This window comes from Aristolochia californica, unplaced genomic scaffold (genome assembly GCF_029961685.1).
Source record: "Aristolochia californica isolate CCGP_79_NKW_82.1479 unplaced genomic scaffold, dmAriCali1.0.hap1 SCAF_9, whole genome shotgun sequence".
NCBI lineage: Eukaryota > Viridiplantae > Streptophyta > Magnoliopsida > Piperales > Aristolochiaceae > Aristolochia > Aristolochia californica.
This window is the reverse complement of record NW_027182290.1, coordinates 24,243,702-24,269,335: the sequence shown is the minus strand read 5'-3', so window position 1 is coordinate 24,269,335 and position 25,634 is coordinate 24,243,702. Positions and strand designations below refer to the sequence as shown.

Genomic DNA, 25,634 nt, shown 5'->3' with positions numbered 1-25,634 from the left:
ATCCTGATTTTAAGCAAATTTTGTGGTCACAGTGCCTTAATGGGGGCAGTCCTAAAGGATCCTGGAACAAGTCGATGAACTCCTCTAGTAACTTGTCTATGTTTCTACCCAGTGGTGTCTGCTCACGTTGTAGGTGGACATGGGGGCTGTTGTTATTTGACTGCCCCATAACATCATTGGGCTGCCTTCCGACACAAAACTCATCGTTAAGGTCGAGAAATCCCATATAATTGGGCCAAGGTTTGCAACCATTTGATCCCGATCACCATATCAAATCCGGCTATGGGAATGACAAAAAATTTCCGTGGTGAAGTGGGTGTTTCTAATGGAAAAATTTACAGCCTTGTTGACCCCGTAGCTAGGGACTTTCTGACCATTGGCAACTGAAATCATGGCAACTAGGTGAGGCTGGATCCCAAGTCGAAGATATTTTTCCGTCGTTATGCTTAGGAAATTGTGTGTACTTCCCAAGTCTACTATCCCCACCAGTTCCTGGTCCTGAACTTGTGCTCTGACCTGCATGGTTTTGGCCGACTTTTGTCCGGTAATGGAATTTAAAGAAATTCTGGTTTTGCCTCCTCTGAGGGAGCCTCGGTTGGTTTTTCTTCCTCGTCCACTGCGTCTAACTCCAACCAAAATAACCTTTTACATTGGTGGCCTGCCCGGTACGCTTCGTCACAATTATAAAAATGGTTCTTTGCCCTACAGGCAACCATTTCCGCTCTGGTTAACTTTATGATATATGGGCTTGGTGAGTTGCTGGTTCAAGGTCTGCTGCCACCGTATTTACTGGACTCTCTTTGGGTATATGCACTGTGGGCACGATCACATAATGCGAGTAGTTCCTCCCCCCTAACAACCTGGCGAAGTGGTCCTTCTCCCCTGCCAACCAGTCCTCTGAGTGCTCATTTTCTGTCTGGCTTCCATAGCTCGGGCCAAATTCATTGATCGGCCCAGATCAGCAGGAGTGGGGTGCTCCACTTCCAACTTCAGCAAGTCATTGAGGCCTGCTGTGAAGAGATTGACATGCTGGTCTGATCTGACCATGTGGCTGGCGTGGGCTAATATTTCTTGGAATTGTTTTTTATAAAGTTCCATTGAACCGGTCTGTCGTAGCAATACCAAGTCCCCCAACGGGTTGTTGTATGCTGGCGGTCCAAACCGTATAGTTCAAAGCTCTTTAAATTCCTCCCAATCGAGGACCAGTCTCTCCAATTCCACTTGGTGAAACTAGAGTTGTGCTTCATCTAGCAAGTGGAAGGAGGCTAACCACACTTTATCAAATTCTGCTAGGCCTTGGTTGGCAAAAAAAAAAAAAATCGCATCTATGTAGATTAAGGGGTCGACGCACCTGTTGAAGGTGGGAAAGTCAAGTATTGTATACTTGGGAACTGACCCTCCACTCTGCACCTAAGTGCTGCTCTCCTCCTCTGCTATAAGAGTGGTCTTCCATCTTTCTTGTGATGTCTGGGGGTCTATTTAATCCAGCCACAATTTCAAAAACTCTGCTCGTGATTTGTTCCATTTATTGTTTGTAATTCAGCTCTAATTTTTTCTCTCTTGCTGCCATTCATTCCTCGTTCCTCTCTTGCATCTCTCTAGCTATTGTTCTCAACTCTTCACTGTTTGATGCCACCCCATGTTACCCTACTCTAATACCAAGATTTTACTGTCCCTGATCATGGATCGTGTAACACAACGTGGGGAGAAGTAATCCAGATTTGAGGGTGAGTTCTGAGCACTGTTGCGGGGTTGTGATGGGGCTCTGGTTAACCGTGACAACAGAACACACGTCCAGCTCTACTGTGAGTTCTGAGCACTGCCGTGGGGTTGGCTAGAGCTCTGGTTAACCGTGACAACAAAGCTCTCCCTCAGTACTGCTGTACTCGAGTTGGACTTAGCAAAACGGGGAAGAGAAAGGGAAGAAGATGGGAAGAAAAGGGAGAGAAATGGAAGAAGAGGGAGCTCGTTGAGGAGAACTCCCAAACCCTAGAGCTCATGAGGGGAACTCTCTACCAATAGTTCATCAAGGAGAGCCCTACACCCTTCTTTGGCTAAAATGAGACTTGATCTTTCATATTCCACCTTCCCTCCTACATAAGCCTGGCACCAACATGAGTTCAGGCCCAAAATTACAAAAATGCCCCTATGGAATAGTTACTCTTAAACTGAGATAAAAGTGCAGTAATTTAAAACTAAAAGAAACTTAATCCTTAGTGGCTCAGCCACGGTGCCTCTGGATGACTCGACTCGCTATCGAGTTCATAACAATCATATGCAAAGATGTCAGTGGGAGCAATATCAAAGTTGTTGGCATCCTATTGGTTATTGAAGAATATGCATTTCAAGACACTTGCTTTTTCAATATCTCACTTAGTGTAAATTCTAAACACACATGGAAATGTTCCTTGATTCAAGGATATTCTGACAGGGTGACTCTTGAGCCTTGTGAGACTATCAGAGAAATATAGAAGACTTTTCAGTTTGTTTCGTATCGAAGCATTCAAAGCCTGCCTGATCTTTCTCAAGGGAACTAGTTGGTTAGTGCCACAAGATGAGGTCGATTGTTTCTCTTGTGAAATCGATGAGTATGGATAGCTGAGATTTGTGTGACACTTCAAGGGATCTTGATTGTTGATTTTGCTAGTGCTCCACTAATCTTCTCTCTATTGTTATTTTCTTAATGGGACTTTAAGTTTGAAATGGAAAGAGCGCTCAAAGCTTCTTGGAGAGGATGGTGTTTCAAATCCACCACGAATCATATTGTAATTATTATTTTAATATTTATAAGTATTTTTAGTTATTGTTCATGAGAAACAATTCAGAAGAAAGAAAAAGTGATTTAAAAACAATATTAGATAGAAAATAATACAAGAAAAGGATTGGATGAGATGAGCATTGGACTTCAACCCGAAATCAGATTCTCCATTCGGAGTTTTGAAAAGAGGGCAATGTGCTTGGGTCATGCCACTTTTGTTGCAATGTTACTTAATTTTTTTTAGGTTAGATTGAGTCATGTTTATCATCAATGCCTCTCAAAATTATTTAGAAATATTATTTTTAAATAAAATAATTACAACTATTATTTTCATAAGATTTTTTCGATATTATACTATAAAATGACAAAATTAATATTTCAAAATTTTTCAAATTCATAGAAATATTAATAACAAAGCATGTTTATTTTTAATTAATTTACAAACAAAATTTCATAAATAATATTCATTTTATTTGGCAAATAAAAATCTATTGATAGTGTTGATAATATTTCAACACTTGTAGGCATTTTAGTTCTTAGTCTTGTATATGACTTTAATAATTAAATTTTTGGATATTACTATTTTTTCTTTTCTTTTTCATATTCCTTGTGCATCCAAACCAAAAAAACCATGTTTCTCTTTTGTTTCTCTCTTATTTTTCATAGGCATCCAAACAAGGCAAAAGAAACTTCTTTTCTTTTCTCTTTTTCTTCTTTTTTCCTTTCTTTTCTCTTCACTTTCTGAGTTCTAAACACAGCCTAAAGGACTTTTTCTAACTAGAAAATTATCCAAGAATTCAATAGCAAGGAAGCATATAAATAAATGATCACACAACCCTAACTCAGGTTGATAATCTTCTCTCAAGGTGTCTTCACACCTTAGAGTTAAACAACTATAAGGCTACAAAGGCCAATTACTTCAATTGCCATAAAAGGGACTTACAACATCTTAACTAGGATAAGCAAGCCTAGACCCACAAAAGGATATACAAAAATTTGACTATGCTACTCAAGCCTTAACAGGCAAAAAGATTTACAGCATCAACAATTGTCAACAAATGCTTTTTATATAGTGAATACACAACTCACTGCACACCCAACAACTAAATGTCAGCTACAAAGGCTTTCGAAGTGATGTATACTAAGGTTTAGGACTTGCCTATGCAAGGCTTGTCCTATGACGATGTAAGGGTTAGTTGCTTACAATTTAGCTCACTCAATGCCAAGTAAAGACCAATTTTACAATAATAAACACAAAATAAAATATACTATGCCCATGTGTTGTCTAGATATAATAGCAGTTCAAAAGTAAGCAAGTTCAATTTATTTTGAATTCCAAGTTCAATTTGAAAATTCAATTAAAGATTTCAAAGTACAAGCCCAAAAGAAAACAACCTCAACATCACAATCGATTTGAAAGTAGTAGCCTATAAAGATTTATTGAGCTAAACTTCAAAAGGCAAAGGCACAAATTCAGCTATAAATGAAGAGATACAATAATAAATTTGAAAGTAAGAGTTCAGTTGTATTTAATTTGAAAATGTAATCTCGTAGATGCTTGTTGAACTTGCAAATGGTTTAAACATCAAGGAGCATCAATCCCAACTTAAATAAAAACTAAAGCAACCAATATCTAAATATATGAGTTCTATAATGTTTAATGTTGAAGACTCAATAGCTAACCCAGTCATACAAAGGAGGCGCACTGAGTCACTGAGTTAATTGCTTTATTTCCATATTATTTTTCATTTTTTATGCATTATAAGTTAAATTGCCACAGGAGCAGAACTGTAAAATTAAACCCTAAACCTATGTTGGCGTCAACCCTACTTAGAGGGGAGGAAGAATGAAGAAAAGGCAAGTCTTGAATTTGGTTAAACAGAGTACATAGTTCTCCTTGACGAGCTCTAGGTCCAGGTTCCCTCTTGAATCTGAATTTCTTTCTTCTGTTTTTTATTTTTTGTTTTACATTGATCTTCAACGAGAACAAGGAATTCTTCCTCCTTTTCCAAGTTCATCAAGAGCCCTTTTGTCTCTCATCCGAGCACAGAAGTAAGAGAGGATTTTCTTCCTCTTTTCCAAGCCAAGTTAGAGGCTTTTCAGCCCCTAACCTCGAGAGCAGCCGGGAGGGTCATCACCCTTACTAGACGTGAGCAGCAAGGGGCCATTGCCCCCTCCTTTCCATAAGCAGCAAGGGACTAACCAGCCCCTTACCAAGGACAACAATACAGCAGCAAAAAGGAGGCTCTTTTACCTCTAATCCAGCAGCCCAAGGTCTCTCTAGGTTTCTACCGAGAGTAGCAACACAAAGGAAGGTCTTTGCCTCCTAAACCAAGAGCAGCAGCTCTCTTACAGTGCTGGATTTACCATTCCCACGCTGAGTTACTCGATCCATGACAAAGGACCATAACAACGTGATATCAGAGCAGGGTAACATGGGGGACACATCCAACAATGAAGAACTGAGAAGCATAATCAAAGAGATGCAAGATGCACATGCTAAACAACGACAGCAATTGGAACAACTTCCTGGCATTAACTTGCAACTCCAGCGACTCTCTAGTATGATGTCTGATATCATGGCAGAGAGACACACTACCCCAAACCGAAGGGGGGAGAATCATTTGCACACAGCCGAAGGGAGGAGCAGTTTGCTGGGCGCACCGCTGTCCATGCACCGCAGGGTGGAGGCACAATACCTAGGTATATAAAATTGGATTTTTCTACATTTACTAGGTCAGTTGAGCCCTTAATTTAGTTGCATAGATGTGAGAAGTTTTTTTTAAATCAAGGGACTGCTGAGTTTGACAAGGTGGGACTAGCCGCCTTCCATATGCTAGATGAGGCACAACTATGGTTTCATCAAGTGGAACTAGAAAGATTAGTGCTGGATTGGGATAATTTTAAAGGGTTATGCACAATTAGATTTGGCCCTCCCCCCACAACAACCCCTTGGGAGATTTGGTGTTGTTGAGACAAACTGCATCTGTTGAACTGTATCATAGACAGTTCCAAGAAAAATTGGCTCGCACTGGCCAATTAGTGCGCGTCGACCAGTAGGTCAACTTATTTACAGCAGGCCTCAATGAATCTCTGAGGTTAGAAGTGAAACTTCACTCACCTTCAGATTTGGCTTGGGCAATGAATTTAGCTCGAGCAATGGAACAATAGCAATGGCTTCAACATCAAAGGCCAATTTGGCAAGGGGAATGGAACACTTTCATGAATTGGCAAGGGCGGCAAAATACTTCCCCTTAGGTGACATATCCAGCATTCTTTCCGCACCTAACAGACCGGTCTGTTGGGTTATATTGGGTAGCCGTTGTCATGGTATCAGAGCTGGGCACGCCACGTCCCACATTTGAATCTCCTTGAGAGGCGGTCAAGAATGGGCGAGGTGGGTGTCAAAGTGGTTCTATCCACTCTTGTAGGCGGTGCTTTTTGCACCTGACAGATTGGTCTTTTGGGTGTATTGGCTAGCTGCTATCAACCATCGCCCAGAAATAATCCGTTCACTACTCTGGCAGCCGATACACGCCCTAGTAATCCACCAACTCAATATATCAGAAAATTAACAAGTTTGGAGATGGTGGAACGGAGGTCCAAGAACCTGTGCTACAACTGTGCTAAAACCGTACAGGGCAGGCCACCAATGTAAACGGTTGTTCTGGCTAGAAGTGGATGAAGCCGAGGAACCAGAAAATAGTGATGGTCCTACTGAGGAGGACCCACCAGATTCTCTATGAATGTCATTACTAGGCAAAAATCTGCCAACATTATGCAAGTCAGAGGACCAGGAACTCATGGATTCAGGATGTTCACACAATTTTCTTAGCTTAACAACTGCTCAACATCTTTGGCTACAGATCCATCCACACCCAACAACCATGGTTTCAGTCGCCAATGAGGAGAAAGTCCCTAGCTATGGATTCAGCAAAGCGGTAAAATTTTTAATTAATACGACTTTTATTTCATTTAGGATTTTTTGTCATAGCTTTGGCAAGATTTGATATGGTTTTGGGTATCAAATGGTTAAAAACATTGGGACCCATCTTGTGGGACTTCTCTGCTTTAACTATGAGTTTTGCAATGGGCGGCTAACAAGTGTCCTATTACAGGGCAGCTCAATCATTCAAAGGATTTAAAAATAAAAAAACATAAATCAACTTGTTAGATCCTAATTATGATTCTAAGTATCAAAAACATAATAATCAATAGGGATTAAGTTAAAATAATTAAAGCTTTAAAAATAAGGAAAGGCTCATATATTTTGCTTTTCATAGAACCATGTGTATTTAGCTTTTAAACCTTAAATTGACCTCCAAAAGTGATTTTAAAATATGAGAATGCTTTAAAAAAAAGTCATGGTCAATGTGGCTTGTTCTAAAGTGAAATGAGGTAAAAAAAATTAACAATAGAGTTTTAATATTCTAAGATAAAAATTTTACGCTTTAAAAATGACATGTTGTCTGTTTATAAAATCCCCCAAATAGTTGATGAATATAATTAAAAAATATTCATAATTCTTAGGGAGGTTAGTCCAAAATGAACCAAAAAGAATTACTCCCGCATTTCTTAGCTCATTAGATTAAGCTGTTAGTGTAGAATGAATTTCACTTCTTTTGAATCACTTCAGTTCATTGAATAAGGCAAAAAACGGGGAAAGCTGATTCAGACATTTTTTCTGAATCATTAACATGAAGCACAGGATATGTGTTTCTCCCTCCCCACCCACCCCTGGCAAAAAATTCCTCCCGCTCGGTCTTCCTCCCCCAATTTTTTTTCTCTTCTCCCTCTCAGCCTCCCTCTCCTCTCCCTCTCGACCTCCGTCGCAAAGCACGGGAGGTCGAGCCTTTGTCGTAGAGCCTCTCAGCCTCCTTCTCTTCTCCCTCTCGGCGTAAAGTCGAAGAGCCGCCTCCGTCGCCGTTGCTCGCTGTAGTCTCCCGTCGCTGAGGAAGACAAAGTTTAATTTTTCCTAAGTTAATAAAAATTAAACCTTCGTCATAAAAATAAAATTTTATATTTTTTATTTATAAAATAATTATTTTTATTTATTCAATATATTTATTTTATAATTACTTTATTAAATTAGTGATTTAATAGTCATTATTAAAATATTTTTAAAATAAATATTTGATAAATTCTTTTGGTTTGATTATCCAATTGCTATAATTAATTAAACCAATGGTTTGAAATTTTATGACAATATATTATTAATTAATAATACATAAAAATATATATTATGTTATAGATAAATATATATTTATTTATTATATTATTTTTTATTATTGTATTAAATTAGTGGTTTTTAATGTTAAAATATATCTTATGTTATTAAAAATAATCTTTTTATTTATTATATTCACATATATTAGTTTTTAATTTTATTTATTTATTTTTAATAATTTATTCTTGTCACAAGTAATTATTGTATTAATTTATAATAAACTGTAACCATTAAGTAATATAAATTCGTTTTTTATTAATTAGGATATTAATATATTTTAATATTACACATTAAATCACATATAAGTGTAGTAACCATGTTTATTTTGGTTAATTATCTATTTAAGTATATTATAAAAGGTTAGTCATTCTCTTGTTTATATCATAATTTTCATTTGGGGGCACTAACACTAGAATCTATTTTCCAATGCACTTGAACTCATCTAGACTAACACCCAAGAATGAGTTGAAGTTGAATCAATTCATTTAAGATGAATTAAATTCTTCACTTCATTTCAAATTCACTATGGTAGGTCACTTATAAAATTTGGCTCAAAATCCACTTTTGATACATTTTGAGGAACAAAATCTACTTTTATTTTTACCTAATCGTATTTATAGTATTTGACTTTGTTAGTTTTAGTGGTTGTTTACATCTGAAATTTTGATCAATGATTGATCATCTCTTTGTATCATCGGTATCGTTGTGGACATTCTATTATTTTCCAATAAGGGCTAAAAGTTCCTCTCCTACAACCACAGTTAAAATCTGATGAACTTCCAAGCCAGGACAATTTTAAACCAACTATTATCACCTTTTTATTAATCTATGGTGCATGACACATGCTTTCCACTAGTTTTTCTCTGATTCTTAACAAGTCCACTTAAATATGCTCTGTTTAACGCCAAATTAAGTATTTATTCAATATTTATCTATTTACCAAAATCGGAGAATGATTGAAACAATTATCAGATGCTTCACGAGACAGATCTGTTCTAACCAATTCAACCATAATAAATCAAAGAGCTCTCTCAGTCATGTGTATATTTATTATATATTAGAAATTGTATTTCCTTGTCTATGAAATATATGAAGCACATAAATTCGATTGGCTTTTTACTGAGGTTTGTAAATTTCACGAACTCCATTTGTTTCCAGCTCCCTCGGTTCCTGCCAGTAAGGGTGGCTTCGAACCGAGCCGGCTCGCGAGCCGCTCGAGTTCGGCTCGATTTCGGCTCGATTCAAAACGTTATATTTCGAGCTCGAGCCAAGCTCGAACTCAAGGATGGGCTCGTTTACATTAACGAATCGAGCTCGAGCAGAGCCCGGTTCGGCTCGTCGGCTTGCGAGCCGACTCGTTAATATAACGAGCGATTCGGGGATCGGGAGACCTCTCTTCGATTCGGGAAACCTCTCTTCGTTTTGCCTGCGAAACCCATACCTCACTCTGCCATTTCCATGCCGTTTCAGCGTGATTTCTTGCGGAAATCACTGTCCGTCGACAGGTATTTAGGGGAAATGGGGGATTTGGTCTTCAAATCCCTCGTTCTCCCTCTCCCTCTTCAATTCCTCGATTCCTTCCTCTGCGATTTCTATCTCTTCTTCCTCTACGATTTCTTTCTCTTCATCCTCTTCGATTTCTTCATCCAAAGTTTTTCCTCGCCGACGAGACGAAATCGATGGTCCGACGGAAGGAGGTAAGATTTTTATTTAATCTTTCTGTTTTTTTTCATCGCCCAACTAACCTCAAAAATCTCTAACTCTTGCTTCGTTTCTCTGCAGTGCTCCTTCATTCTTGGAAAGTCTTTTTGGATATCCGAACGGCAAACACTCTGTTTTTGTAAGCAAATGTTATTTTTCTCAGCTCTGTTTTTTTTTCCGATATTTCCAGCTGACAGTTCAAAGTACACTCGGGAAGAAATCATTCAAAGAAAACTGGTATGAATTTTATTTCATGATTTTGAGTGTTGATACTGTTTGATTTTTTGAAACGGTGAGTTCTTGATTTAAGGGTAGAAGGTAAGAAGATCATTTTATACAGATTGTATAAGGTTGACCTATTTTATTCTCTTAATTTTTTTTTTTCATTTTGTTTTATTTTTTGCTTGAGTGTGCCATCAATTGCATTCTAGCTGGCTGAGAGCCAGGAAACTTCATACTGAGCTAACATTCAAGAAGGAAAGGAAGGGTGGTGGAGAAAAATCCCCCACCTTGTCATTTGTTATGTTTTTGTATATCTCAGAATGATTTACTAAGCCCAAGTGCTATAATGTTTGGAAAATAGTTGGTTGGTTGTCAATGATTTTTTTGCTCAAATTCCATTGTTCTTCATAAATGAAGTTATTATTCTAGACTTTCAAATATTTTTATGTTGTGGGATCTTGTTTCTTTTTTGCCTTCTTATTTTTAGGTGTCTGACCTCTAATAAAATTTTGTATGTTTATCATAAATTTCAGCAATAAACAACAATGGTATTCAAATTGTTACTTGATATATTTTAGCAATGAAATTTTATTTCATGATTTTGAGTGTTAATAACATATTCTGTTCAATAATACTCTATTATAGTTAATGGAATCAGGAGCTTTCTTAATTGCATCCAACTTCTCTTTATTATAAAAAAGAATAAAAAAAGTTAGTTTTTGTCCTTCTTTCTTAATTCTCATTGAACTTATATCTACTGCTATTCTCAAATGTTATATGGCTTGATGTATTAGCAAAAGTGATTTGATAGTTCCTTTTCTATCTTTTGGAAATTGAGATCTTGTGTGTGAACCTTTGATGTCTTAAATTTACTCATTGGATGATATATGATGCCTAAACCTTGTCAAATATTCATATTTTGTTGAATTGATATGTTAGATATAGACGGATGTAAATTATCTCTCTTTTTTACATTCGATTTTTATCTTTCCTCTTCGATTTCTTCATCCGAAGTTCTTCCTCGCTGACGAGATGAAAGCAACGGTCCGACGGGAGGTAAGATTTTTATTTATTGTTTTTTTTTTTTTTTGTCGCCGACCTAACCCTACAAAATTTCTAACTCTCGCTTTGTTTCAGCAGTGCTCCTTCATTCTTGGAAAGGCTTTTGGAGATATCCCTGAACGGCAAACACACTTTCGGGTTCTATAAGTGTTGATTTTTTTTTCATTTTTATCATTAATTTCTTGGTATTGAGGTTGAATTTCATCAGAATATTAGAAGAGAATGTTGGTGTCTTATTTCCTTATCTTAGAAGTTTTAAAATTTATATATAAAAAAAGGATCGGTATATTGGACTGGAAACTATTGGGTGCAGGGCTACTGGCTCAAAGAGACCCCCTGCATTGAAAGACAAGGGTCGTTCCCGATTGTCACAATGTCACATACCTTCCTCTAAGAATAAACAAGTATCTTAAATTATGTGTAGGATCTTTGTTGTTCGGATAACTTTCTTTTCTTTATGTTTTTAATTTGTAATTTTATTTTTTTGTAGAAGCAAGAATTTCAACACCTCCTCAATTGACATCAATAATTAACACTAGTTCTAGGGTGACTATAAATAGTGACTCAACTCCACCAGAGTCACTACCCTCTGTAATAGAAGTGGGCCCAAATAAAATTACCATAAATGAGGATGAAGGTGATTCTACTCATACTTCAAAAAGACAAAAAAAAGTCTCATGTGTGGTTGGAATTCAAAGAAGTATCACTTAATGGTACAAAAAAGGCTCAGTGTGTTCATTGTAAAATCAATTTTAGTGTTATTAGTAGTGGAGTGACCACACATATGAGTCGACATTTGAAACGTTGCACTAGTAGAAAATTGGCAATGAGAAAACAAAAAACCTTAAACTTTCAACCAGTGGGAGCGGGGTCTAATGTTGATCAGAGTCCATCTGGACTTCCTTTTATGGATTTTGGAGGAAAATATGATCAAGCTAAAATGAGAGTACTCATTGCTCATTGAATTCTTATGCATGAGCATCCATTCATGATAGTAAAAGAGGAGGGATTTAATTTTGTAATGAAAATGGCAAATATGAATTATGGGAAAATATCCCCTAAGACTATTAAGAAGGAGTGTATGGAGGTGTATGAGGCAGAGAAAAAGAAATTGAAAATTTTGTTAAAAGAGATTAACAAGATTAGTCTTACCACGGATCTTTGGAAGTCTTAAAATCAAAAAATTGAATACATGGTTATTATCGGGCATTTTATTGACAGTAATTGGAAGCTACAAAAATGAGTCTTGAGTTTTGTGCATGTTCCTCCTCTTCGTCGTGGCGCTAATATAGCAGATGCTATTTACAAGTGTTTGAAAGAGTGGGAAATCGAAAATAAAATTTTTAGTAGTTCAGTTGATAATGCTGCATATAATGATGTTTGTATCAGAGTTTTGAAACAAGATTTTTCAAGGAAAAAAAATTTGGTGTGTGGTGGAAAGTTGTTTCATGTGCGTTATTGTGCTCATATTTTGAACTTATTAGTCCAAGACGGTCTTGTTCAGATTAAAGATATCATTAATAATGTTCGTGAAAGTGTCAAATTCATAAATCTGTCTGAGGCTAGACTTCGCACTTTTTCTAAAATTGTACAACAATTAAAACTTGGTGAAAAGAGGTTGGTTATTGATTGTCCAACTCATTGGAACTCCACTTATGACATGTTGTCTTCTGCATTAAAATTCAAAGATACATTCTCTAGATTTAAAGTTGGAGAACCAACGTATGATTGTTTGCCAAGTTTTGATGAATGGGAAAAGGTTGACATGGTGTGTGAGATTTTAAAAGTTTTTAATGCAGTTACTAATATAATTTCTGGGAGTGACTACCCTACTTCTAATTTGTACCTTAGTGAGGTATATAGGGTAAAAGAAGTTCTGGATTTTCATTCTACAATGAAATGTTTTCATTAGGACAATGGTTAGTAGAATGAAAGAGAAATTTGAGAAGTATTGGGGTGAATGCAATTTATTGATGGTTGTTGCTTCAGTTTTGAATCCAAGGGTCAAATTAAAGTTGATCGAAATGTGTTTTCCAGTGATATATTCTAAGGAGGAAACTACAATGAATATAAATTTAGTTCGACGCACCTTATATGAGATCTACGATGAATATGTATCCTTATATTATGTGGATATTAGAAATGAAGAGATTGTTTCAAGTACTAGTAGCTCTATGGCTGTTTCCACAAGTCGTAGGCCTTCATCAAGTTCAGGTTGGTCAAAGTTGATGAGTTATATGAAACAAAATGATGTAGTTAATTCACCAAGGTCAGAATTGGAAATTTATCTTGAAGATGGTGTATATAGTTGTGAGGAAACTTCACAATATGATTTTGATGTTTTCGAATGGTGGAAAGTGAATCATATAAAATTTTGGCTATTATCTAAGATGGCAGCAGACATCCTTGTAATTCCCATATCCACAGTAGCTTCAGAGTCTACATTTAGTGCTGGTGGTAGAGTAATAGACTCATATCGCTCTTCCTTGGCACCAAGTACAGTTCAAGCTTTGATTTGTGGCAGTGATTGGATTCGGGTTTTTCACGGTGTAAAGAAAAATCAAAAGGTGAATTTCTTTGATTAATTCTTTATTATGATATTTTTTAGTTTTATTTATTAAAATTTTGTTTTATGATTACAGCCTGAGAAGAAGAGTGTAGAGATTATGCTACCAGCTACATGAATTTTCATGTTTCTCTCATCATGGTAATTTTAATATTTTTAACGACATTAAGTAACTAGTAGTGGAAGGGTATTTTTTTATCTAACAATAACTAATTTTACTTTTTTGTTTTTGTCGTAGGTGGAGATTTTGCTCATGCAGGGACGTATATTATTTTCTAGCATTAATAGAAACAATTATAGTTTGTAATTTTATAATGGATTTATAATTTTTATTTAGGTGATTGTAAATTGATAGTGATATTTCATTTAATTTTGTTGTGTTTGATTATTGTATGAAGTTTATTTATAATATTATGCAATGTATGAAGTGTTTAGACTATTTTATGGAGTGTTTATGGAATGTATAGATAATTTTATGGAGTGTTTATGGAATATTTATGGAGTACTTATGCAAGTATTATGTATATTGATTATGCCCAATTTTAAGTAGAGGTCATGCCGAATTTTATACTAGTATTATATACATAGATTGTACTCAATTTTAAGAAGAGGTTATGCCTCAATCTTATACATGTATTATATATATATATATATAGGTTATGCCTAATTTTATGTAGAGGTCATGTCCAATTTTATGTAAAATGTATGTATAATTTTATATATAATTTATTTGATATATATTTTTTCAAAATTTTTAAATGTATGTTGAGGCTCGAGTTCAGCTCGAACTCGGTTAAAATTTTTGAGCTCGAGCTCGATAACAATTTTAGGCTCGAGATGAGGCTCGGCTCGAAGCTCAGCTCGAAATATTTAAATCAAGCTCGGTTCGAATATAGGCAGGTTCAGGCTCGGCTTCGCTCGATGCCACCCCTACCTGCCAGACCAGGGGAAATGGACACAAAGAAAAAGACTAACGGTCAAACCAAAAGCAGAGCCCATCAAGACAAAACAACATCTAAGTTTATAAAGAGTTATATACATACAAAGACTCGCCATGGTGAACAACTTTGACCTTGTACCCCATTGATCGTTATTTTGGCCCACTTGTCTTCGAAGGCCCAGCACGCTCCACCATAACATCATAGAGTTGTTTCCCATTCTATGTGAAAAAGGCCAATAACAGCATTAACAGATGAATTCACCAATAGAATCCACATGAAAATGTGGGGTACCACCCCAATGAAACTAGGAAGAAATACTTGTAAATATAATTGAATAAAAATAAAAAATTTAGGCTGTTATGTTCTTTAGGGTAAGATAACTCACAAAAATAACAGGAAAGAAGTGAACTTGCCCTTCTGGCTTTGTTTGTGTCTCTTTAAAGTATACTAAGATAGGGAAGTTTGGCCACCAGAGTTCCCAATTGACAAATGTGGAGTATCTGCAGAAGAAAGATCATGCAAGCACTCATTTTTCAGTTTTCTTCATTTTTGGTAGAACTTCATGATTTCAATTGATATTTGAAAACCTAAAACACCATATACTCACTTCCAGCGATTTTTACCACCTACAAACACATTTTCCCCAGACTCTTGTAGTTGATCCCCAACTTTGACCTCCTAAAAGTAAGAATGTATCAGAAAGTACAATACAAAATAGAGTTCCTTCAAAAACATAAATATTCAATTTAACCTGGCATTAGCAGAAGATAAAGGAGTTCCTTCTGTTTAAGTTGTTATCTCAACCAGAGAATAACTTTAGCCAATTTACTCTAAGAGCTTATCTTTTGATGACGTTCTAAGTAACATTGGCAGATAAGAGGGTCAAAGCATTCCAAATCAGCCAAGATAGAAGGAAAGAACTTTTTTCTCGGGAACAAAAGGAACAAACCAGGGCCTCATCATCAAACACAAATCGCACTCGAGTAGTCTGCAAAGAGCAGATAAATGCATTAGATCCTACCAAAGCAACAAGAAATTGCATAAATTTGCTCAGAAAAGCTTGCATTAAGAGATGATAACTTGTATAGACAGGCCTCAAAGTGCATGTTTTCCCAGTTAGAATCAGGTAAGAAGTACATAGTTTCTGAACAGAAATCTTACTAAGATGATGACTTTCTGAAGATCCAACAACAAGTGACAGTAGAAAGGAATAAATGTCTCAAGTAAAAGAGGTCAACCAAATTCATATAGTGAAACAAATAATGCAGCTGCTAACTTAGCAAGAATTGGTGCAAAAGAGCAGATAGGTATTCCCTTCAGGAATACGTATCCATATGGAATATTAATCCAAATTCATAAGAAGTTAATAGAGTCATATCAAATATGCAACCATACTCCAGTAAGTTATACCACTTGATGTAATAATAAAGGTAATAATAACACTTAAGCTTACTTCCGACTGCCTTCTCTTTTACCTGGAACAGAAGAAGCAAACCAAGAAGACCAATTGGAGCTGCTGGTAGTAGATTATTTTGATATACTAATCCACCAGCTAAACCTGTTTCAATTGAGAAAGCATTGGGGCCAAAAATCAGTTATATTAAATTTTTTTCCTGCTTATATAGACAGGCTTTAATAAATGCTGAAGATTCAAAATTCCATTAGACTCTCTACCAGCAATGTGATTACTAGCATTAGCATACCTTACAGGGGACTGCTAGTTTATCCAAAAACAAAGCAATACTCACCTAATAACACAACCGGTATCCTGTAATCTGGATTGGGGATAACAGTTTCTCTTTTCGTGGCCTTTCTCCCCGACTGCAAAGGGAAATAAACCAAACTCATCAAGCAATAAGACAACAACGGACAATTTCCTTGAATTCTTCAAGAAGATGGTATGAGATTTTTTTAATAAGAATCGCAACATTCCAATGAGAAAGAAGCCATGCAAACAGCATGAAACTACATTTTTTCCAACATTAAGCAAAAGCAGACAGCTACGTCATGAATAAGCATACAAACCAGTAATGCAACGGCCGCCCGTCTTCCTCTGCTACAACTATTCTCCTTTCTTGTGAAGCTTTTACTAGAGAAAGACCTATAAACTAATTTTTCCGTGCTCCTCCAGCAAAATCCAACCTCCCGACCTGTTCAAAAAGGGAAAGCAAAATAAAATCGTATCATATTTGAATTACCGCAAAACTTTTCTGAATTGCTTTGGCTTCCTCTTCTCTGGCTTTGTACCAGGTCAGTTTCACCAGTGGAATCCTAACTAATCAATTATGCACTAGGCTGTCGTCCGCTTTATTCGGTTTCTTATCAAGACCAGGAATAGTTTGTCGGACTACTAAAAAAGCCTCAACTCTATAGATAGGAGAAAATATTGACAGACATTCCATTATTTAGGACAAGCCAAATAGAACACGATCAATACATCACAGCTCTCGCGGAGAAATTCCGTTGATCTTTCAAGTTTGTTCTGATTAGATGAAGCACTCCCTCGAAAAAGCACATCACAGAAAAAAAATTAAAATTAAAAAAAAAAACATATCAGAAAGATGACTTCAACAAATTAAAGAAAATAAGCAATTTATTTTTTATTTCGGTACCTCATACTGGATCATACATAGTAAACACAACAAAATACTAGTTTTCGTCAGACAGTTATTACAGAGCACATTTCTTCTTCTTGACATATAAAAAAAAAAAAGAGTACCTTCGCCGTCGATTGAAAAATCATACTCGAATCATTTGAGATTATAGAGATAATTGTTGAAAGAAAAACATTAGAATAAATAACTAAATCAAAGTAAAATAATACTTAAATCGAAATGCCTCTTACAAAAAAGAAAGCCGTATGGGGACGACAGACTGAACGACATTTTCCCGCGTTGTTTACTTTGATTTAGAGGAGCCGCAGGCCTTTTTTTTCTTTTTCCACGAGAGACGGATAATGCGTCTGCGCGCGGGTTCGACGCATTCTATCCAAGATATCCTATCCCTATTTCATATGACGCCACAAAAAGCACAAACCATTGAAGCAGAATATTTACCGTACGAACGATTAACCGACTGTTACGGTTGCAAGTGGTTCGGTTAATCCCAACCGTCCTCGATCCATAAATTCCGTTTCTAGTTAATTATTAGGCTGTGTGGACAGAAAGTTTTGCTGTGCATGTAATATGGTTGAATGATTTTACAGAGGAAGCTTATTGAACACCAAATCCGGTTTCTTTATTACACTTTGAAAATATTGTTGAAAAGGGAAAGTGAATTACTCTTCGGGGGTCAGACATTAATGAAGTTCACTCGCACTATATTGTTCATTTGATTAAGCCATTAGTGGTGAATGAACACCAGCATAATTTGAATACCGCAGATAATTTACTCAGGCTAAAATGGTGGAATTGTGATTTAACCCGATTTTTCGAATCATTCATTTGAAGCATCACTCGGGATGCATCGTTGCCTCCCCCGATGAAATTTTTTTCCCCTCCAGAATTTTTTTTCTCTTGCTCTCTTCTTACTCTCATTGTCTTCCTCTCTCGTCTTCGCACTCCCTTCGATTTTTTCTCCCTTCATTGTCTTCGTATCTCTTCTCCCTTCTCATCGTCTTTGCATCTCTTCTCCCTTCATCATCTTCACATCTTCTCTCCATGTCTCTCTCAGCTTCCCTCTCCCTTCTCCCTCTCTCGTCTCCCTCTCACTAGTCCCTCTTGGTCTCCTTCTCCTTCTCTCGTCTCCCTCTCACTTTTCCCTTCTCCCTCTCACTCTTTTCTTTTCACCTAAAAATCCTCCCGATTTCCTTCTATTTAACCCATTTCGGCTTCAATTTCCTTCGATTTCCCCATTTCAGCGTCAATTTCTTCTATTCTACTTCGATTTTCCTTGATTTCCCCATTTGGCTTCGATTTTGACATTGGGTTTCGGTTTTTCCTAAATTTCAGAAGGTAATCCTAAACCTTAATTTTTTATTATTAATTTACTATTGTATTTGACTTAATCTTAATTTCTGTGTGTGGTATTTATATTTAATGTTTAGTTTCTGCATAATTTCGGGATATAGGTTAGGGTTTATGGTATTTAGGGTTCAATTTCGTCTTTATGATTTAGGGTTTAGGGTATTTAGAGTTAGGGTTAAGTTAGGGTATACTTTCAGGTTTAGGGTGAGGGTTTAGGGTTTAGTGTATTTAGAGTTAGGGTTAAGTTAGGGTATAATTTCAGGTTTAGGGTTAGGCTATTTAGAGTTAGGGTTAAGGTAGGGTATAATTTTGGGTTTAGGGTTTATGGTATTTAGAGTATGGTTAAGGTAGGATTTATGGTATTTAAGGTTAGAGTTTTTTTTTTTTTTTTTTTTAAAAGCGCGATCAAGGTAGGGTTAGGAGTTTAGGGTTTAGGGTTTGGAGCTTTTAGGGGGTTTAGGGTAAAAAGTTTATGGTTTAGGTTATGGAATTAGGGTTAGGGTTTAGGGTTTAGGGGCTAATGGAGGCTAATGGAGAGTGGGTTTAGGGTGTAGGGGCTAATGGAGGGTGGGTTTAGGGTTTATGGTTTAGGGGATAAGGTTTAGGATTTAGGGTTTATGGCGCTAATGGGTGGGTTGAGTCCAGTTCAAACTAGGTTGAGTCGCCTACACAGGTGTCCATTAGCCAACAAAACCCGACCCCCATCACTGACGAGGTACGGTTCGTTGTGACTGCGAAGTCATATGGGGCTCTACCTAAGGTGTTCGGTGAATTTGGACTTGATGAGTGTATTTTTGCATTGTTCTAGTCCCCTGCAATGGAATTAGTTTTAATTTATAAATGTTATAGAATATTGTTCAATAATTTTGAAATGTTATGGAATGATCTTGCTATGTGGTGAGGAGATTCAGATGGCTTATAAATATCCACCACGTGGGTTTTATTTTAAGTTCTTATTTGTGTTTCCATGGGTCCCTATTTACTATGACGGGTAAAGGTTGTCTGATAAAACAAATTCGATGAGGACCATCTCGGATTTAGATTATAGATGGCTGGAAGAAGACAACAAACTCCTTGATCATATAATGTTTGGACCTTTGAGGATGACAACAAAATACTCGATCTCGTGGTTAAGCAGGACAATATGGTAAACAAGTTGCCCAATGGGGTTTGGAATCATGAGGTGTGTATGGATTGTGTCAATAGGTTCAATGAAGAAGCAGTTAATAAAAAAAAAAATTGTTGATGTTACAGTCCCGGATTTGACACATGGAGTCATAGGGAGACATGGTGAACAAAGGTCAAAGGGAAGTTTGAAAACCCTAGAGCTCGTTGAGGAGAACTCTAAGCCTGTTTACACTAGATTTAACCTAATTCTCAATGCTTGTCTTTCTCATTACCGATACCCCTTAAATAGGGTTCACCCTGTTAGGGTTTACAATAAAATATTACAAAAATACCCCTATAAAAAATATTACAAAAATACCCTTGTGGGCTAAAATTGAAATAAATAAAGTAAATTAAAGAAAACAACTAAAATAATAATGTTATTGCGTGCATAACATTACACCCCCTGGAAGAACGAGCTTGTCCTCAAGCTCGGAAGTAGGGTTTCTATGTCGCGTCTCCACCTATGCCCAATTAGCATCTGCGATTGCTATGTTCGCCCTCTGGACGCCCAAAAACTGGTCCATTTCCTCTAGGATTTTTTTTTGTTCAACCGTAGGAAAACGTGTTGAATGTCGCTACATCTCGCCCAACAGCAAAGCTGCCCTCCCTCAGTCCTAGACTGGTGTGAAACAGCCCCTCACGGCGGCCCCCCATTGACGAAGTGGGACTGCCTACCCATTGCCACGGACCCCCTCCAGTTGCTACACCAGGACACACTCAGTGGCCTGAAACCATCACGGGCAACGGGATCAACACGGTGACGTGGTATGGTTAGGTGAACTGAATCGGCAAGTAACTGTACAGCACTAGGAAGCCGACGGCATGGGTTTCCCTCATCCCCAACATCAGCAGAAACCCCAGCATTGCATGAATCCAACCAAGTTGTCCTTCTCAAAATTCCAGACAGCCCAAGTTGTTGTTCACTGTCTTGAATTACAGCGAACATCACATCATACGTACAGTCCATGGTATTTGAGATCTCTACCACTGCTGTTGGAAGCCATTTCTGATGAAATTGGTCATGAAGTTCCAGAGTCATAGCGGAGTGATGAAAGGAGACCACCATGTTGTCTGCAACAGCAGCAGCAATTTGAAATTGCAACATTCTCTGACAAGACCCTAACCCATTAAGCACTGTATTAGCGGGAAGACCTTGGCCATAAAATAGTTGTTGTCCCAAACCTGGAGCACGAGCAGCAATTGCATCATCTTCATCCTCATCCCCGTCTATATTCTAAAACTCGTCACCCTTCTGGCTTGCTTGATCTTCTACAGTTGAAATATTTGATGCGTTTTCTAAAAGTGTTTCGTACTGCTTTTTTCTATTGGCTATGAGGTCACTCACTTCATTTTCTGAAGGCATCCTTATCTGAATCACCTTTCCATCAGTTCCCAGTGCATCAAGCTTGGCACCTCCACCTAGCAATAAATGTACATGTAAGTGCCTCTCGGGCCTTGTCCATGATCCTTCAACCTTTATTGTGACAACTGAGGATTGTAGGTCAGCAACATAATATGTGAAGAGATATTCTCCTTTACTAAATCCATATCCATGCCCATCATCTTCAAAGAGACCTTCTGCTCTCCCAGTTTCATCTTGCAAATGTAGAGTGGGTAAGTCAGGATGTGGGTCATCAAAATCAAAACTGATCCAAATGCCCCTAGGAAACTGTTGTAGGAGTTGATGCAATCCTTTCTCAGGTGTAGTGTTGGAACATATTAAAAGTGGATTTAGTAGAAAGGAATTTTCAATTTTCCTCAAATTTGGATCTGTTGGATCTGCAAAGAATGTAGGAGCTGGAACGGGATTACCCTTGGTATGTGCCATATAAAAAGAGTATATAAGTGTGGCAGGAAGCGGTAGTGTCTCACTAATGCCAGACGACATACTTCTGCACACTCTTCTCCAAAAGACCAGGGCTCATGGTCAGTAGTGCCACTTTCAGATTGCCCACGACAGAAAGGAAAAAAAGCACCTAAGTCCATCCATCTTCCAAATAATTTAGGTGTTGCATTCGCAGCAAAACCACCAATATCGGGTTCTGATAATGGTTGACCACTGAGACCTAGCTGAAGTACCATGGATAAACTCATATGTAATTGGTCCCAGTGTGACAGATTGTCTCCAGTCCATGTTGTAGTATACCTTTGACTACCTACAAATCCAGCTCTAGTGAGAACAAAGGGACGCTTTTCCCACCATGGACGAACTTTTTCTTGTGTAAAATTAGGGAAAACACATGGTCCAGGCCATTCTTCCCCAATATATGGTCTGCAGTCAGCTTGTTGAACCCACACATCATTCTCTGTACCACTATCATATACAAAATAACCTTCCTCATGTTTTATTCCTGGGTCCAACATCCAGATTGCTTTGAAGCCATCACTGCTAAGGTCATTCACCAAAGTCTTTGGATCCACATCACTGCTTAGCAACTTCAGGTACCCACCACCACAATCTAGCTTCTGTTCATGCTTAACAGAAAATTGAACATCACTGTGCTCCTCCACAGAAAAACAAAGTCCCGCCAAAAAAAAATTTTGAGCCACGCTGAGGTTCACGACAATAGAAAAATAAAACAGCCTCCATTTAATTTTTATTCTCCTTCCGGTAATCCCCAAAAAAAATTTCTCTTGCAATGCAGAGACTTCATCACACAGCAGCACGAATTTGGTCATCTGACCACAAGATTGAATGGAAAAATGAGGTTGTCGAAACTTACCCCACCCAATTTGGAAATTGGGTTCCCTCTGTTTTGCCGAGAGGGGGATTGCGAGTGGGAGGTGGTGGCCGGAAGTCACATCCCACCAGACATGTTTTCGACGGCACCGACGGAGTCTCCTCCGTGTCCGGTGGTGAAGGGCAGCCCTTTGGGGCTTCGCTGCTTGTGTCCCAGTCGGAATCGTCGTAGGAAAATATTCCTTCTCCAGTTCAAGATGGTGTTCCGCTTGCCGTGAGTTGTCTTGGTGTGATTTTGAATTTGAGGTCTCCCCCAATTTGACCAACGCCGACGATGTGGTAGCAAAAAACCCCTTTGATTTCCCCAAATCGTCGTCGTCGTTCGGCTTTGGGTTTTCGTGCACAAAAATCTTGATTTTTTTGTGACGCAAAGCCTCTTTGCCCGTCACGAAAAATCTTGATTTTTTGTGATGCAAAGCCTCTCTGCACATCCGGATATGAGATTGCCCCCGAACCTTCCGCAGAAGCTTCCGCTGGTAGACCGGACGAAGTGGTTAATTTGGCACCCATTTTCTCGTCCCAGACTACTTCTCAATCAACTGTCTCTTGTTGCATTGTTGGAAAAAAATATTTCATCCAGTTGGCACGCCATTTCTGTATTTTTTCTGCTACAATGCCTGCTGCAGTTATTTCTCTGATTTGTCTGTGCATCGCCAGTTATTTCTCTGATTTGTCTGTGGATTGCCATCCATGGGTCTTCTTGGCTCATCGTGTTTCTTGCTGTCTCAATACTAGTGGGTTCGAATGGGATGCAACCACATAGTGAGTTACTGCATGTTATTTTGTATGGCAAGACTACATCAAGGTCAGTAAATTATACTGAACTGCAAAACATTTTATAGGTTTATCGCATTACTAGAACTCGCTATTGGCAGGTCTAAAAGATGTTTCTTGCTTGTAGGAGCATAAAGATGTTGAAAAGTATAGACATGAAGGGTGCCCTCTTTATGACAAATTGGCTTTGGTAGTAGGAAACTCAATAGCCATGAGGACAATCAGTCAAACTAGTGTAGACATGTGCAATGATGCCCAGTCTGAGTGAGAAAATTCAACCTTGGACGTTGCTCAACGATGTCGATTTAGGTAGGGATACTCCATCACCATTCTTTGGCAGGAATGAGTCGGCACCAAATTAGTCTCAAAGTGGTAACCCATCAACTTCAACTCGTCGTAGAAAGAGATCCAATATGTCCACTGATGACACTTTCGTATTCTTTGATGCAATGAAGGAAATCGCCACGGTATTTAGTGATGCTATCAAACCTTAAGATGGTAAAGTCAGAGATAAATGGTTCGAAGCCCTCAAGGAAATCCCAGACCAGCTCAATTGGCTTCAAGATTGTTCTAGTGAAATGTAGTAATGAGTTTTAAGTACTATGTCTACTTTGGGACGAGTGTTTTTAATTTTATTGATATTTTTTTAATGACATTGTAAGACTTATCATTGATAGATTATGAATGTCATTATGGTTAAGATTTGGGTTTCCATGATTGTTGGGTTCTTATTGTGTGGATGAATATTGTGGATGTGTGATTGGATATGGTTGTTTAGAGGTGTGATTGAAAATAGGTTATGATTGAAGATAGGGGTATGTTTGTGTTTATGACTCTTAGGAAGAAATATGAATTATTTTTGTAGTCATCACTGTGCTTGTGGTGATTGTATTTACAGGTTTCCATAGATATTAAGAAAGACTAAGAAATGATTGCAAGTATGTTAGCATTCACATGTATTTTTTATGCCATGGGAAGATACTATCTCAACCATTGGAATAGACGTGCACCACGTTCTTGTGGGATTGGTGGTCCTATTTATTTGCAAATGGCATTAGATAAATCACCTGTTAAATTTTAAAAAGTTTACAAGATGAATCAAATCGTGTTTCACAAATTGGCAGGGATACTTGATAGTAGAGGATTTTTATTAGCCACCAAGACCATCTCAGTGGAAGAACAACTTGCATATTTTCTCCTAACTGTTGGTCAACAACAATCGTATAGTGTCACAATAGAGATGTTTGATAGATAAAACTGGACCATAAGTAGGTATTTCAATAAGGGTTGAATTCTATTATCAGACTTCAATCTGATTACATCAAACGGCCTTTAGAACGCACTCACTCGAAGGTTTTAAACAATCAAATGTTTTATCCGTATTTAAGGCAACATCACTTGCCCTCTAATAAACAATTTTAGATTAATATACAAAGTTACTTTGTATTAATTGAAATGGTATAATTAGGATTGTATTGGGGCTATTAATGGAACTCATATCAAAGCGAACATCCCACTTGAAAACTAACAAAGGTTCTGGAACAGAAAGGGTTATCTCTCACAAAATGTGATGGCAGTATGCACATTTGACATGCAATTCACTTATGTACTTGTTGGATGGGAGGGATCAATAGCTGATTCCCGTGTACTGAAGAATGCATTGACTCGCGAAGATAGACTATTTCTACCCGAAGGTAAATAATACTTTTTATTCAATATCTTTTTATCTATTATTATCTTCAATTATTTTAGGCAGAATATATTTTGTACTATAGGTAAATATTATATACTCAATGCTAGTTATGCAAATCTGCCAGGATTTTTGGCTCCATATCAAGGAACTCATTATCATCTACAAGAATTTGGAGACAACCTTCCTATAAATGATAAAGAGTTATTCAACTGAAGGCACTCATCTTTGAGGAATACTATTGAACGAACTTTTGGTGCTTTAAAAGCTCAATTTCAAATGTTGAAAGGCACTCCTCCGTTTTCTTATAAGATCCAGATTAAAATTGAAATAACTTGTTGCATATTACATAATTATATACATAAAGAGGGTTACAATGATATGTTTGAATCGGAAGATGATGATGCAGGTGATGAGCTTGGTGGAGGAGGTGGTGAGGTCTGATTAGCAGTGTAAATGAGGATGAAGATAGCGATGATCTTGTGGATGAATACAATCTATCAACAAACATGCGGAGGTTGCGTGCATTAGAATCCACAAGAGCCGCACAATTTCGAGATGCCATAGCGAATAACATGTGGAATGATCATTGATGGTTGTATCTTATTGATTTTGAACATGTATTTTATCGTTCTTATGTACTAAACTAATAAGTTGATGATTTTAATATTAAATGCATGAACTTGTTGTTATATTCCAAGGCATAAAAGTTTGCTTTTATGCTGTAAATTGTGGACTATTACGAGTAACTCAGTTCATTTTCAAGCATGTTTGTTAAGTTTTAATTAAATAAATATATATGTTATTAATAATCTATC

At 37.3% G+C, this 25,634-nt stretch overlaps 1 protein-coding gene and 1 pseudogene across 2 annotated transcripts; both read right to left on the bottom strand.

Moving 5' to 3' along the window:
• Window positions 1-14,306: 14,306 nt before the first annotated feature.
• LOC137942157 (uncharacterized) lies at window positions 14,307-17,433 on the bottom strand. Of its 2 annotated transcripts, XM_068787849.1 has the most exons (9): window positions 17,323-17,433; window positions 16,503-16,627; window positions 16,226-16,298; window positions 15,953-16,035; window positions 15,427-15,465; window positions 15,085-15,155; window positions 14,863-14,977; window positions 14,580-14,695; window positions 14,307-14,470 (listed from the first exon to the last, which is right to left on the bottom strand). In XM_068787849.1, the coding sequence occupies exons 1-8, from the start codon at window positions 17,360-17,362 to the stop codon at window positions 14,627-14,629; spliced, it is 615 nt and encodes a 204-aa protein (XP_068643950.1). In that variant the 5' UTR covers window positions 17,363-17,433; the 3' UTR covers window positions 14,307-14,470; window positions 14,580-14,626. The 2 variants fall into 2 exon arrangements, with proteins under 2 accessions (XP_068643950.1, XP_068643951.1); XM_068787850.1 differs by lacking the exon at window positions 14,307-14,470 and having other exon boundaries at window positions 14,535-14,695.
• A 2,388-nt stretch (window positions 17,434-19,821) lies between these two features.
• On the bottom strand, window positions 19,822-22,760 carry LOC137941533 (uncharacterized; annotated as a pseudogene).
• Between the last annotated feature and the right edge of the window lie 2,874 nt (window positions 22,761-25,634).